The 16,815-nt window shown below is 36.3% G+C and overlaps 1 protein-coding gene across 1 annotated transcript in view; it reads right to left on the bottom strand.

The window, feature by feature from the left end:
• DIP-lambda (Dpr-interacting protein lambda) overlaps positions 1 to 16,815 on the bottom strand; it is a 476,056-nt gene that overhangs the window by 330,323 nt on the left and 128,918 nt on the right. Inside the window, exon 3 of the mRNA XM_070213258.1 lies at positions 8,100 to 8,218. Within this exon, the coding sequence (XP_070069359.1) occupies positions 8,100 to 8,218 (119 nt within the window). The remainder of the gene's footprint in view (positions 1 to 8,099; positions 8,219 to 16,815) is intronic.

The raw sequence follows: 16,815 nt of genomic DNA on the forward strand, positions 1-16,815 counted from the left end.
TGGGATAATGCTTCAAGTATCGAGTACTTTATTATGGATTTTAAATGGCGAACTGTTCAAGAGTTTCGATATAGCTTAACCCGCTTCGAGTGTGCCGTGCGGTAGACCCGCCAGATTCAAATCCCACATGTATGCGGATGTCGTTTTCCAATTTAAGCTCACATCTTCTTATTCAGTCCGACCTCAATAATTTCTAGGATTGGGCCTCAACAAACTTGCTATCACTGAATTATTCAAAATGTAAAACAATGTCGTTCTCACGCACTACTACACACACAGCCTCGTACACTCTCGAAAACTCCTATTGGAGCGTGTATGGAAAATTAATGATCTTGGTGTGCTGTTCGATCAAAAACTTTGTTTCAATAGACATGTCTCAGTTATAGTCAGTAAAGCTACCGGCAACTTATGCCGTTTCCTCACTGATGTACATACTGTAGTATTTTTTCGGTATTCAAAAAAATGCTATTTCCTGTCCGCACGGGACAGCATTTAGCATTCAGCATTTATTATTTCGAAAACAGATGTGCTTTGCTTTTAAATTCAAAATATTCAATGCTAACAAAAATTATCTTATTTTTGTCATGTGTTTTCTGCTGAAAATTCAGAAACATCTAGAGAAACAGCGCAGGCACGGAAACACAAAGGAAAGCGTTGAAAGTTTTTCATGAGGAAGGCATTTTTCAAAACCTGAGATATGGGCATAATTTCTCAAATACTAATCCGCAAGCAGGAGATTTGAACCATCAAATGTATTGACCATGGACAATAAAGATTTTAATGTTTTATTAAGCTTTTGCTTGCATTATATATTGCTATGAAATGCACATTAGATCTTTTTTATACCCTTGCAGAGGGTATTATGATTTCAGTCAGAAGTTTGCAACGCAGTGAAGGAGACGTTTCCGACCCCATAAAGTATATATATTCTTGATCAGCATCACTAGACGAGTCGATCTAGCCATGTCCGTCTGTCCGTCCGTCTGTCCGTCTGTCTGTTTCTACGCAAACTAGTCTCTCAGTTTTTGAGCTATCGGGATGTAGTAGTATATATGTCGGAACCAACCGGATCGGACAACTATATCTTATAGCTCCCATAGGAAGGATCGGAAAAGAAAACGTTAAAAAAATTCTAGCTTCGGTGTTTTTTGAAATATTACCTTCTACATTTGGGGATGTTATTTTTTAAATATTTCTGAATTTCGAATTAAATATTTAAAAAATCGGACTACTATATCATATAGCTGCCATAGGAACGATCGGTAAATTAATGGAAAAGTAATAGGAAATAAATTCTAGCTTCTTTGGTTTTTATTGTATTATCTCCTACTCTAGGATATGACTCTTTTTAAATATTTCCGAATTTCAATTTTAATTTGATCGAAATCGGACGACTATATCATATAGCTGCCATAGGAACGATCGGAAAATTAATGAGAAATATAAGAAAATTGAACATTTTTGCGATTTGTTAATTAATAGCAATGATCTGCAAGGGTATATAAGCTTCGGCTGGCCGAAGCTAGCTTCCTTTCTTGTTTGGGATCATTTTATTGTTGATTTTGCAATCCTTCGGTGGTCTTATCGATATGGGGGTTTGTTGTCTCTTACTTTCTGTGACAAACCTGAGCGGCAAAAGATTGGTCAGGTTTTGTTAACTGCAGTTATTCGTAATTTTTTTTTCTGCAGAGAAATCATCTATAGTGGGCCTTGATAATTTCGTAAATTTTGCGATGGCCGTTTTGTCGATAGTCAAAAAATACTCAGATATTTGGTATTTTAGGCACGAGAATATCAAAATGTAGTAGCATTAATTGTCGAATGCTCTTTTCTCCCACCTCTAGAACCACTTGAAAATATATGGGAAAAATGTAACATATATGTATATATACCAAAAAATGTCAAAATGCTACATTCAGCTCTGGTGAGGAAAGGGCATTAGCCTTTATTAAGCGTTGGGCAAAAGAGTTCAATGATCCGTATACAACTAAATTGCAATACGTAAGCCTAGTAATCGGTTTAAAAACAATTTTTAATATTTGCTTTGCGCAACCTTAATTGGGATCCTGATCGGCACTTACCACCTTATTTGTCCAGGCTAAAACTGATTACCCTAAACACCTTAAAACATCGCAGATTTTATAACGGTGTAATATTTATACACAAGCTGCTTAGCGGTGCGGTGTATTCTCCAACTCTGTTGAGGGACATCAATATTGCTGTCCCATCAAGATAGACTCGTGCCTTCCGTCCTATCCGTCTACCAATTGTGAGATCTAAATTTCCCCTTCATGAACCATTCCGTGATTTATGTAATAATTATAATTTTATATAAAATATAATATCAGTAATATAGTTATAATAATTTATTTATATTGAAAACATTACTACATTTCAAAATATATGAATATTACGTTTTTTTGGCGCCTTTATTGATTTATTGATGCACAGGAGTATGTGTTTTACGCAGAAAAAAACGCGCAATATTATTTTTGTTCTATCTATCTCTCTCTCTTTTGCTCTCTCCCAAATGCTTTTCCTGTCACAAATATCTGGGGCAACAACACAAGCAATCCCAGCAACAAAAATAAAGACCTTTGGAGGAGGCTCTTTGTTGTTTTGCTCACCTACTGACTGTCAATATATGAACCACGAACGATTTTGTTCGTACCGAGCGGTCAGCAAGCATTTACGTATTCCGTGAAAATTTAATATCGAGTGAATGCATAAATGACCTCAATTTGTAGGGCTTTCGCGTCGTCTGTCACTACTTGGATATTGTGCACCCACGACTTGCACCCAGTGTTGTAACCATATGCCTGTACTAAAAGCTGTATGTGACTCGGAGAGCATTTGATGAACAGATATTTGTCCGTTAGCAGTATGAATCACCAAATTATACAACAGGATTATCCCTATAAATGTTTACAAAAATAAAATATTCAGTTTTAGCGTCCCTTAAGCAATCATGAGACCGTTTGCAAGCTGAGCTTCCATGACAGTTGGATATATGTTTGCATCGTGCATGTGTTTCCCAAGCTTGATTCGTTCAGGGTTTCGCAAAGGTCTTTTTCCACATTCACCCTTACATTTTGGCCATTAAATGGTGCACGTAACTACAATTATTTCGTTAAAGAAATTGCTCACGGTTCCTTCTAAAACCGCTCCACAATCGCAACTTCCTGTAACGTAAATAACACTCGACATAAAATGCCATTTTGTTTTAAAATTTTAGCAAGACCCTTCTTAAAGATTTTCGTTTTCCAGGTACAATTTTTTTTTTAATTCTTATGGCTCCCATAGGAATAAACGGATAAGCCATACTTAAAAACATTATAGCTTCAAAAACAAAATGTAAAATAAAGCAAAAATACATTTGATATACCGATCGGGCACGAGAGATATCGCGCTTTAAGAAGGTGAATTAAACCTTAAGTATTTATTTTAGCTGCAAGGGTATATTAACTTCGGTTGGTCAAAGTTAACTTCCTTTCTTGATTCTGGGATTGTTTCTGATAATCTATTGCTTGAAATGGAGTTTTAAAAAAGATAAAATAAGAATGTTTTTTGATAAAAATAAATAATAAGTGAAAATACAACGACTAAATCTTCGAACCCACAATTTTGGAAAACCTTTGAACTTTAAGACAAGTAACTAATTTTTGTATGGTATTCCTGATATAGTAGCCGATGTTTTGTAGACTCGACCACGAGCAAATTTCCATGCACACTTTATTATTGCTGTAGGGTGATCGTGACATTCTGATAATACCGTCCGCTAAAAGTTGTTTAACCTCGGCATTGACAAAATCAGACACGCCCATTGGGTAAGGGTAAAGCTTAGAAAATACCGGCTCTCCGTCTGAGCGGATAGTCGCAATCGTCTTAATATTGTATGGCAGAGCTTGGTTAGGGTCTGCAAAGGCCCCAGCCCTCTTGATGATCATCGTCGTTTAAAGTAAAAAAACAAGAAAGAGCGCTATAGTCGGGTGCCCCGACTATCAGATACCCGTTACTCAGCTAAAGAGAGTGCAAAGGATATAAAAACTTTGATCCGCCGTAACTTTTTAACGAATTGTCCGATTTAGAAAATTTCTTCTACATTTCGATAGGTATTGATAAGCACCACAAAACTGCATTTTTACTTTTCCAAAATATTAAAATTTTAAAAATCGTATATAAGTGATTGTGGGGGGATTAGAGGGGGCGTGGCACCCTTTTGAAACAAACTTGCGCTGCGTAGAAACTCCTAGAATCTGCATGCAAAATGTCAATCTTCTAGCTTTTATAGTTTCCGGGATCTCAGCGTTCATACGGACAGACAGACAGACGGACGACTTGGCTAGTGACCCTGATCAAGAATATATATACTTTATAGGGTCGAAAATGCTTCCTTCTAGCTGTTACATACTTTTGCACGACTACTATATACCCTTTTACTATACGAGTAACGGGTATAATAAACATCCTTGTTGTTGATTTTTATTACATTCTTTTCACTTCTCTTCTTCTTCACTGGGATATAGCATTTCTTTAACATTTCAAAATTTCGAATTAAATTTAACAAAACTCGAACGTCTATCACTATGGACGGCAGTCCATGTAGTGACGAAGCGCACCAGGAGAGTGTGCGAAGGCGACTACTATATATACACGAAGAAATGAAAATCTGCTGTGATAGTCATATCGTAATGAGTAATACACCAATCGAAAGGTATTGCAAAAACTTAAAGGATTGCATACCAAGACTTTAAGAAAACCAATTGGAATGGGAGAGAGAGCGGTGAAAGTGAAAAAGTGCAAATTTTGAAATTTGGAGCTGTTGGGGCCGGTGGGGATAAATGCTCCTATTGAATGAGAAAATATTAGAAAGTGTATTTAATGACGAGTGTAATAATTTTTCGTCACAAATGTTGATATCAGAACTTTTGTATGTTGAAGGTGCGATCGTCACTAGTTTTTTACCTCGTTAAGAGGTGTTTTTATTTGATATTATATAGCTCCCATAGGAAGGATCAAAAAAATAATGAAGGGTATATAAGCTTCGGCTGGCCGAAGCTAGCTCCCTTTCTTGTTTATTTTTTTTCTCTTTTTTAAAGGGTGCAGAGGGTGTTATGATTTCAGTCAGAAGTTTGCAACGCAGTGAAGTACACGTATAAAGTATATTTATTCTTGTTCAGCATTACTAAACGAGTCGATCTAGCCATGTCCGTCTGTCCTTCTGTCCGTCTGACCATCTGTCCGTCTGTCTGTTTCTACGCAAACTAGTCTCTCAGTTTTGAAGCTATCGGCTTTAAACTTTCCAAAAAGTCTTCTTTCTATTGCAGGTAGTATATAAGTCGGAACCGACAGACAACTATATCTTATAGCTCCCATAGGAAGAATCGGAAAAAAAAGTTTAAAAAAATTCTAGCTTCGGAAATAAATTTTAGCTTTTTTGGTTTTGCCCTAGCAAACTATTCCAGCCTTTTTCCCTTCACAGGCATTTTCTATTGCAGCGTGCCGAATGAGAAAATATTAGAAAGTCTATTTAATGACGAGTGTAATAATTTTTCGTCACAAATGTTGATATCAGAACTTTTGTATGTTGAAGGTGCGATCGTCACTAGTTTTTTACCTCGTTAAGAGGTGTTTTTATTTGATATGAGAAGTTTTTGTTTGTATACTTTTGCTCTTATTGGAGCTAATATATACACTTAAATTAAAATCAAATAAAAACACCTCTTAACGAGGTAAAAAACTAGTGACGATCGCACCTTCAACGTAGGGGAGAGTGGGGGAATTTCGTCAGCATTTTTTCAAAGCTATTTTTTGTCCATCTTGAGACACGTTATCATATTTCTATTTTTATACCCTTGCAGAGGGTATTATGATTTCAGTCAGAAGTTTGCAACGCAGTGAAGGAGACGTTTCCGACCCCATAAAGTATATATATTCTTGATCAGCATCACAAGACGAGTCGATCTAGCCATGTCCGTCTGTCCGTCTGTCCGTCTGTCCGTCCGTCTGTCCGTCTGTCCGTCTGTCCGTCTGTCCGTCTGTCTGTTTCTACGCAAACTAGTCTCTCAGTTTTTGAGCTATCAGGATGAAACTTTCCCAAAAGTCTTCTTTCTATTGCAGGTAGTATATATGTCGGAGCCGACCGGATCGGACAACTATATCTTATAGCTCCCATAGGAACAATCGGAAAAAAAAAACTTTAAAAAATTCTAGCTTCGGTGTTTTTTGAAATATTACCTTCTACTTTTGGGGATGTTATTTTTTAAATATATCTGAATTTCGAATTAATTATTAAAAAAATCGGACTACTATATCATATAGCTGCCATAGGAACGATCGGAAAATTAATGGAAAAGTAATAGGAAATAAATTCTAGCTTCTTTGGATTTTATTGTATTATCTTCTACTCTAGGATATGACACTTTTTAAATATTTCCGAATTTCAATTTTAATTTAATCAAAATCGGACGACTATATCATATAGCTGCCATAGGAACGATCGGAAAATTAATGGAAAAGTAATAGGAAATAAATTCTAGCTTCTTTGGTTTTTATTGTATTCTCTTCTACTCTAGGACGTGACTCTTTTTAAATATTTCCGTATTTCAATTTTAATTTTATCAAAATCTGACGACTATATCATATAGCTGCCATAGAAACCATCGAAAAATTAATGTGAAATAATAGAAAATTTAATATTTTTGCGATTTTTAAATTAATAGAATGGTCTCCAAGGGTATACAAGCTTCGGCTTGCCGAAGCTAGCTTCCTTTCTTGTTTTTGAGTGTATTTACTAATAGGGTACGAATAATTTTTGTGCGTAAAGAACAGGACTTTTGTCATTTATTTAATTAAAAATGTCATGAGGTTTAAGATATCGATTTCTTTTTTTATACCCTTGTAGAGGGTATTATAATTTCAGTCAGATGTTTGCAACGCAGTGAAGGAGACGTTTCCGACCACATAAAGTATATATATTCTTGATCAGCACCAATAGCCGAGTCTATCTAGCCATGTCCGGCTGTCCGTCTGTCCATCTGTCCGTCTGTCCGTTTCTATGCGAACTAGTCTCTCAGTTTTCAAGCTATCGCGATTAAACTTTCCCGAAAGTATTCTTTCTATTGCAGGTAGTACATATGTCGGAGCGAGCCGGATCGGATCCCATAGGAATATTCAAACAAATATAAGAAAATTTGTTACTTTGTAGGAAGTAGGCGTTTTGATTCTTGACTACTTAAAAACAAAATTTAAATAAATAGAAACGCTGAATCTGGAATCTCTGGAACTGCACCGAGTGAGCATCACTTTATCTGCAAGGGTATATAAGCTTCGGCTGGCCAAAGGTAGCTTCCTTTCTTGTTTTGTAATATGTATGTTGTTAATGTCTGAATTTTTGTTTTTGTTTTTACGGTGTATACGGTGTAAGCCAACCACTCCTAAGTTGGCTTTCAAAGTCGAAAGTCGATAAGTACTTACTGAATATTTAAGAAAGTTAAAGGGCATTCTATTACCTGTAAAATGAGAATTTTATAGCCGAAATTAGTTCATTAGGACTCAAGTTAGAAAATAAAAAAGTCTCATAAACGTTTTTTACACTTCCTTTTCAAAATAATAATATGTGATTTAGGGGTCAAACTCTACCAGGAACTTTGATCATGATCATCCTTCTAGGTTTATTTTCAAAAATTATTTTTTGATTAATTAACACTTTAAAAATCTAAATTAAACTATTTGTAGGTTAACATTTGAGGTAAATTTGTCGCTGTTTTTGGCCGTTAAAATGGGCGTGCCACATTTGTATAACAAACTTGACCCAGATTGAAAGCTATAAAATCTCAATATGAAATCCTAACTTTCTAGCTCATATATGTGTTTCCGAATCGTCTCGGCAATTGATCATGTTTCATATTGCCCAGACTACAAAATGTCACTTTTTATAATAAAAAATTTTCGGAGTACATCAATTTTGAAAGCACGTACCAAATTTGTCCTTGCTTACATTATTAGAAAACAGAAGTACATGTATATGTTTTGACTTCTTTTACGTTATTTAATATTACCCTGACGATACTATTGTGCTGAAATATATTTGAACTTACCCGATATTGACCTAAATTGTCAACCACACAGGTGAATGATATATCACGTCCTATGGGTACTGTTATGTTGCTCAGCTGCGCCAAAAACTCTGGACCTAATTCATCTAACTCGCTGTTACCTAAAAAAATGTTTAAAAATAGTTTTATTAAAACAATTTAGGGAGTTTATTTCAGTTTAGCATTTTGAGCGTGTATGTTGGGCTAGCCGTTTGGACACAAAAAATTTATACCAGGCAGAAATAAAAAAATCTGTAAACCGGAATACACGCGGTTTCCGAATAAGAAAAGCGAACGCTATAGTCAAGGTATGCTTAAATACTTCTCAAAACCAATTGTGTTGTAACTGTTTGCATTGTCCAGTTATTAAATGTCTTGTGTATGTCCATTTTAGTCGAAAACTAACAAAAGCGTTTGTGTTCTGTTAAGCTTTAGTTAAAAATCTACGCTGATCGACGCAAGGTTGTTATAGAAATGTATTAACAAAATAATAAAGAAACAAGTGCTATTATTGCTTTTTGCCCGTTTTTGCCTCTTTAAAAAAAAACACCACCAAGTTTTTAACTTTTTGCATTTTTCCTCAGAGACTTAAGGATAAGAATAATAACACTTTTATTTAATAACTGTCTTATATTTTTTTTCTAAATATGTTTTCTATTAATAAAAAAATGTATTCTGAACATTTTTAGGGGGTTGACCATAATGGGGAGGTGGTGGGTGGTTGGCTGTGGGTGGTGTTTTTACAACCTTAAGGTTTTTCAAAAAATGGAAACAACCGAAATTCTATTTTTGCATAAGGAGTATATATTATAATTTTCAAGGCTCTATCTATAAGAGAGTTTATGCCAAAAAAACGGACTTTTTCCCCACTGTGGAATGGTCCGATTTGAAAAATGTCTTCTACATTTCGATAGGTATTTTTATTTGGCCGCCAGACACATCTTAAAATCGTTTATGGCGACTGCGGGCGTTAAAATGGCGTCGCGCTCCACAGTGGATCCAATGATAAATCTAGAGGAATAAAATTTTTAATTTTAAAAAATACGTTAGGTTTTGTTTTTATTTTATTGGAAACACACCTAAAATCTCAAAAAAAACTTTTCGATATGCTTTTAATTGCATCCCTTGTAACGAACTGCTTTCAACTGTTTGATCGCTACGTAAACGCCGCGACTAGCTCAGAGATATTGCGTGTTCGTCCCACCAAATTTGTATTGAGTGACTGCCCGTGACCCAAGAAAATGCAGAGATATCCGATCGGGACAAATCGGAAAACTTTATTAAGTTTTTCTTTTCGCTGGAATTCTTCGTCAGCTGGCTGCTGCGTCTCGCCTGGTCGGCTCAAGATTCACTTCGTGCGTTTCTCAGCGGTGCTCCTCGACGGCGTCGCTGCTCTCGTCTCCCTTTGTGGTGCGAGTGGACTCCTGCGGCGTCGTTCTCCAACGGCGTCTTTCCAGTTCCACCCGGCTTGTAGGACTCAAAAGTCTGTACAACCTTCCTTTCGGGTCCGACCAGAATGATCCTGGGATCACCTGTTCCGTCGTGTTCCCTGGGGTAGGTCTGGCTCTAGCCTGAGAAACAAATGTCCTGACAGGTCAAATCCAAGGATTCAGCCTTATCGTCAGTCCACTGTAACCCTGACGCCTGGCACAAACTCTTGATCCGCGCTTACCCTGCCGGTTCCTCGTCCTTCTCTCGACTCTGCTCCTGTCCTGCACTCTTCTCCACTCCAATCTCTGTGTCCTGCAGATCACACCGTTGCAGTCTTAGTCTTGCCCTAGCGCCTTGACTCTGGTATCTTGATCTGGGCGTTGAGCACACGGTTTGTACGGTACTTTCACGGCCACGCACTCGATTGAATCCTCGCACTTGTATTCTTGATCTCTGGTTCAATTGTTGCACTTGTACTTTCGCTCGCGTATCTTGGTTGTCTGTCCTGTACTCCGGCTGCAAGCGTCGCGTCTTCCGACCGACACGTCCCGTGCCTCCTGGCTCCATGAACTGCGGCGCTTACTGCTCTGACTGTCACGCGAGCTCCAACTGACTGCCTTGAGCTGCGCCTGCGCCGTCCTTTTATAGGCTGCGGCGTGGTCCTGTTATTTCCCTTTTTGCACACGGCACGCATCTGGTCTAAGGTCCAAGATGTCCCGTTAGTTCACGGTGCATTCTCTTTGTGTTGGTCCGAAGTGCACGGATTCACCGTTCGACCTCATTGCCCTCTGGCAGCGTGGGTCCAAGGTCCAGCGCGGTCCCGTTATTTCGCGGTCTCTCCGCTTTGGCTGGGTCCAAGGTCCAGAATTTATCGGTTGACCTAGATGCCCTCGGATTCTTCGGTATTCTCGCTGCCTTCGCTGTTGCTAGGGGCTCTCCTGCCTCGAGATTTGTGGGGAGTTTTACGACTCCTCACGCCCTGAAGGGCTGCGAGCCATGAAAGTTGACCTATTGTCAGCACGTGTTAATGCAAAGATGTGAGGCTGTTTGTGATTTGTCTTTAAACATCACTATGGACGGTAGTCCATGTAGTGACGAAGCGCACCAGGAGAGTGTGCGAAGGCGACTACTATTATATAGCCGCAAAATTGAAAATCTGCTGTGATAGTCCGACCGTAATGAGTAATACACCAATCGAAAGGTATTGCAAAAACTTAAAGGATTCCATACCAAGACCTCAAATCAATTGGTTTGGGAGAGAGCGGTGAAAGTGTAAAAGTGAAAATTTAGAAATTTGGATCTGATGGGGCCGTTGGGGATAAATGCCCCCTCTCAATGTTTTAGTAGTTTTTCTATTGAAAATTCCCGTCGAATGAGGGGTCATATGATAAAATCCGATGCTCCGTTAAAAAGTTATAGCCAAAATAAGATTTTCTTCTTCTTCCCAAAATGAAATAATTTGTCCCTTTGTTTGTGGGTATGCATCAAATCGTGGTTTTAGGATCCTGAACTAAATTTAACTGTGCTTAGCAGCAGGATATGAACAACGTTTGTTCTACAACTTTTGGAAAAACCCGCTAGTTTGGCGGGAAATCATTGAAAAAAGCTAGATTTTGACGGCTTATAGTTTCTAAACGACCAAAGCTACAGACTCCTGCTATACCTCGTTAAAAAGGTAATTTAAAATTAATCGCGTTGCCTTGGGTAAAATTGGCTTAATGCAATAGTTTAAAATTTATGGCTAAAAGTTGTTTTTTTAAATCACTTTTTAGCTATTTTCTCAAAAACGGCTCTAACGATTTCTTTTTAACTTTGAAACTATATAGCCCTTGAGATTCCTCAACTTTTTATATATAACACTCTTTCTCATAAAACTGCACGTTTGGGTGTAATTGAGCGATGAAAAGTGGAACCCGTTTCAGATTAGTATGAAAAACATTTAATGCTTACTTGAATGGCCAAAAACCAATTTGGCGAGAACAAATTCTTATTAGACATTTTCAAGGTATAAGTCTAACTTTCATATTTAATCACTATGGAAGCGCACCAGGAGAGTGTGCGAAGGCGACTACTATATATACACGAAGAAATGAAAATCTGCTGTGATAGTCAGATCGTAATGAGTAATACACCAATCGAAAGGTATTGCAAAAACTTAAAGGATTGCATACCAAGACTTTAAGAAAACCAATTGGATTGGGAGAGAGAGCGGTGAAAGTGAAAAAGTGCAAATTTTGAAATTTGGAGCTGTTGGGGCCGGTGGGGATAAATGCTCCTATTGAAAATACCCGTCGAATGAGGGGTCATATGATAAATTCCGACGCTTCGTTCAAAAGTTATAGCCAAAATAAGATTTTTTTCTTCTTCCCAAAATGAAAATTTAATTCTGTTTGTCAGTTTGTCCACTTGTCCAAAATATGTTTTTTAAGTTCTGAAAATTTGATATGACGTTCATCACATCGATATAAAAAACTTTTGTTCTACCACTTTTTGAAAGGTATTTTTAAATGCTATAAGTGCCTTCTATATACAATTTGTGTAAATGTAATAGTTAAAAAGATATGAACAAAAGAAAATTTGTTTAAACTTTTTTAGCTTTTTTTTTAATTTTCTCAAAAACGGCTCTAACGATTTTCCTTACAACTTTAAACTGTATAGCTCTTGAGATTCCTTAAATTTTGGTATATATCATGTTTATGTAAAAAATCGCGTTTAAAAGTTATTCAGAAACGAAAATAGCCACTTTTGCCACCTCAGAACAACTAACGCTTCCTGAGTGTTTAATTTTGTGCGTGGGTATCCAAACTGTATTTTAGGCTCATAGAATCATTTCAATTGTTTTAAGGAGTTCCAAATAGGAAACTTTTGTTTTACGACTTTTGGAAAAACCCGCTGCTTTAGCGGAAAAAAAGCTAGAAATAGCTAAATTTTGTTAGTTTGTAAGTTCTACACTACTAAAGCTACAGACATGTGCTATACCTCGTTTAAAAGGTATTTTGAAATACTTAAACGCCTTTTTAACTTAATTTATTTAAATACAATGGTTAACAAATTATGATTGACCAATTTAAATTTAAATGTATATACTAGCTCCTATGAGAGCAAATATAAACAAACAAAAACTTTTGATATCAAATAAAAACACCTCTTAACGAGGTAAAAAACTAGTGACGATCGCACCTTCAACATACAAAAGTTCTGATATCAACATTTGTGACGAAAAATTATTACACTCGTCATTAAATACACTTTCTAAGATTTTCTCATTCGGCACGCTATGAAGGTAAAAAGGCTAAAATAGTATGCTAGGGCGGGCCGAATGAGAAAATATTAGAAAGTGTATTTAATGACGAGTGTAATAATTTTTCGTAACAAATGTTGATATCAGAACTTTTGTATGTTGAAGGTGCGATCGTCACTAGTTTTTTACCTCGTTAAGAGGTGTTTTTATTTGATAAAATAAAGGCATAACTTATGGTTTATTAATGAAAAAAAGGTTTGATTCCTTTAAAATAAGGTACATATGTACTAAATATAAATTGTGTGTTCGTGACCTTTCTATCCATGTGTAGGTAAGAAACGTGTTATTCGTAAGTTGCTTTTGCTAAAATTGCTTTTGAGCAGTTTACCAACTTTGTTGGACTATAACTAACTTTATTCAATCGCATTTAAGCATATTTTAGTATTTGTGTAAATGGTGTAAATGGTGGTGTGAAAATGTCCAAGATGATCACCAACTACGCCCAATTCTTAAGTTGCATTCTTTAGGCGAGATGTCAGTCTGTAAGCGCTTACTTATTTATTTATTTATTTATATCAATTTTCCAAAAATAAATAACACTGTGCAACAAAATGAATGTTTTTAAAATTTACCACGATGGATGCTATATTTTTGATAGCACTGTGCAGCATTTTTAGTGTTTATTAAATTTACCTCGATGGATGCCATATTTTTGGATTCGTTACGAATTCCCAAGTCAAACTGCGTATTCCAAAAAGTTCCCCGACGCAAGGATTCTTAGCAAAAGGACCTCAAAGTTCGAAAAATGCAGAAATTGGACAACTTTCCGGAGCTCTCAGAAACAAACGGATTCATGGTTTGATTCGATGTAAAAGTTTTTTCAAAGATACACTCTTTATCTTTCAAGTCCCATACTTAGAATAATTTTAGGATTTTTTTTTAAGGCTGAAATAAATTTCAGAAAACATAGTAAAAAAAACTTAAAAACATACAGATTTTGTCAAAATAGTAGTAGTATTGCCGCCCTGTGTTTTTAAACAATTATAATTGTACTATTGGACTAATTGGATAAGAAAAGTGACAACAACAAACTTTTAAAAACACAGGACGTCCACACTACTACTATTTTGACCGCAGCTGTATGCTTTTATGTTTTTTGACCATGTTTTCTAAAACTTGTTTCTCCCTCAATAAAAATCCTAAAATTATTCTAAGTATGGGGGTTGAAAGATAAAGAGTGTATCTTTTAAAAGACTTTAACATCAAATCAAACAATGTATCCGTTTGCCTCTGAGAGCTCTGGAAAGTTGGCCAATTTCAGCATTTTTCGAACTTTGAGGTCATTTTGCTAGAATCCCTGCGTCGGGGAACCTATTGGAAAACGCAGTTTTACTTTGGAATTTGTAACGAATCCAAAAATATAGCATCCATCGAGGTAAATATTTGATGCTGCATAGTGTAATTAGTGATTTAATCGACCTATCTTTACTGTTGAGAGATTATTGAATTTTTTACTGAAGTTTGAAGTTTAGTGTAAGTTAGTTTAGGACGAAGGCGGGTGCACAATAAAGTTCTCTCTCGCTCTCTGCGTATTCGCCCCGTCTTCGTCAACTGTCGTTAAGCTAGGCTCTAAGAACTTTGTGAAAATATAGTCGGACAATCGTTGAAATTGATTTAGATCGACAACACGCATCATTTTATCGTTTTCGCTTTCGCAGTTGGCCAATTAAAATTTATTGCCACCAAAGTTTTCGGTTTTCGTTTTTTTGGAAAAACTATTATAAATTTTCATGGCGCTCCCTGTTTCGAAATTTATTTTCATCACCATTCTAATTGGAATTATATATATTTTTTTAAAATTAAATTTATTCAATTTAATAAACTGTTGCTGGATATATAATTTATTCTACATATAATTATTTATTTAATTTTTCGTGGCCAATATATATATAAATTAATATAAAAATGAGTCCAGAAAGTATTAAACTTCTTGCTGACCTTAAAAACAAGCTCAAAAAGCCAGTAAATAGCATCCGCCAATTAAATAATCGGCTAGAAGCCGGCCAGATTCCGATTCTTAAAGTCGAATTAAAATGTAGGCTAGAAAATCTAAATGATGTAATTAACAAAGCAAATCAATTACAAGAAAAGATAGAAGATTTAGATAATATATGTGATGGACGTTGATGCACTACGAGAAGTACAAACAAGTGGCCCAACGACACCAAGCACGTGCTTGTTACGCGCGGGGCCCTTTTGTAAATTTGGGCAAAAATGCGAGTTCGCGAGGAAGAATACATAAAACCCATAAAGACGGGACCAATAATGAAAAAAAACATGCAGTTAGGAGTGAAGCAAATGAGTTAAAATGTTAGTTTTTAATACCGGGATTGAAGTTGAGGTGCAAATTAAATGATAAAGAACATTATAGTTATTACATAGAACGCGAAAGGGCTCGTGCAGACCAAAATTTGATGTACATCGAGGTAAATTAAGAGGATGATAATTACGTGTTAGTCTAACGGGAACATTAAAAGTTAGGCGGCTAACAAGCTCTACAGAATCAATATCACCTCTTATAAGATTATGCATAAAAATGGTACCAAGCATTTTTCTACGATTTGCAAGTGTCGGTAAATTAAGCAATAATAATCTACTCTGGTAGGAAGGTAGCCTTACGTTTTGATCCCAGTTCAAACTACGAAGGGCAAAAAGGAGAAATTTTTTTGTACCGACTCTATACGGTCAATGTGGACTTGGTATTGTGGGCTCCAAACCGAAGAACAATATTCCAATATAGGACGGACAAGGGAGGTAAATAATAATTTGGTTATATAAGGGTCATCAAATTCTTTTGACCAACGCTTTATAAACCCAAGAACACTCATAGCTTTATTGACTGTCGACATTATGTGGCAGTCAAATTTAAGCTTCGGGTCCAGAAGAATGCCTAAATCATTTACTGAATATATACGGTCAAGTGGCAAATTCTGAAGCGAATAACTTATAAAGGTAGGGGTGACCCTATAAAAGGTCATTACGTTGCATTTTAGGCAGTTCAAATTTAAGAGGTTATACTCACACCATACTTGAAATTGATCAATGTCTGATTGTAAGCCAAAACCAGACTCTATATTATTATATGTCAAACAAAGCTTAACATCATCCGCATACATTAGTACACGAGAATGTGTTACAATAGAGGGAAGATCGTTAATAAACAAAGTAAACAGCAAAGGGCCCAAATGACTACCCTGAGGTACTCCAGATGTCACATGGATCGTTTTTGAAACAGCGTTCTTAAATATAACCCTCTGAGTCCTCCCATTCAAATAGCTTGAAATCCAAGTTAATAGATTACATGGAAACCCAAGCAAATCTAATTTGAATAAAAGAAGAGAGTGGTTAACAGAGTCAAAGGCTTTACTGAAATCTGTATATACAACGTCAGTCTGCATTTTATTGTTAAATCCATTTATTACAATTGATGACAATTCAAGTAGGTTGGTGGTAGTCGATCTTCGCTTAACAAAACCGTGCTGACACGGTGATATAAGCGAGGAACATAAATGTTGCAAATGAGAAGTGATAATACGTTCAAAGGCTTTTGGAATAGCCGACAATTTAGAAATACCTCTATAATTCTGGGCATCCGCCTTCGCACCCTTTTTGCGAAGTGGAATAATAAAAGAATCCTTCCAGATAGTTGGAAAAACTGATGATGAAATAGACAATTGAAAAATTTTAAGAATAGGTTTGCAGATGGTTGATGCACACAAGATAATAGCGATAAGTTTGGAGAAGAGTTTTCAATAACAACCAAGGCAAAAGTATTGTCGCTTGTCTCGGCCTTGAAGACAAATGGCGAAACCAAAACTCTTGGGTCAGATTCTGTAGCTCCAACTCGAGCTTGACTTCCGAATTTGGCATTGCCGAAATTCAGCGGCAAATACTCGGAGTTTAAAAATTTCATTAGCCTTTTTGAGACTCTCGTTCATCAAGACGATAACATTCCAGTTATTGAAAAATTCAATCACCTTATCTCTT

This window comes from Drosophila takahashii, chromosome 2R (assembly GCF_030179915.1).
Source record: "Drosophila takahashii strain IR98-3 E-12201 chromosome 2R, DtakHiC1v2, whole genome shotgun sequence".
Classification (NCBI taxonomy): Eukaryota; Metazoa; Arthropoda; class Insecta; order Diptera; family Drosophilidae; genus Drosophila; species Drosophila takahashii.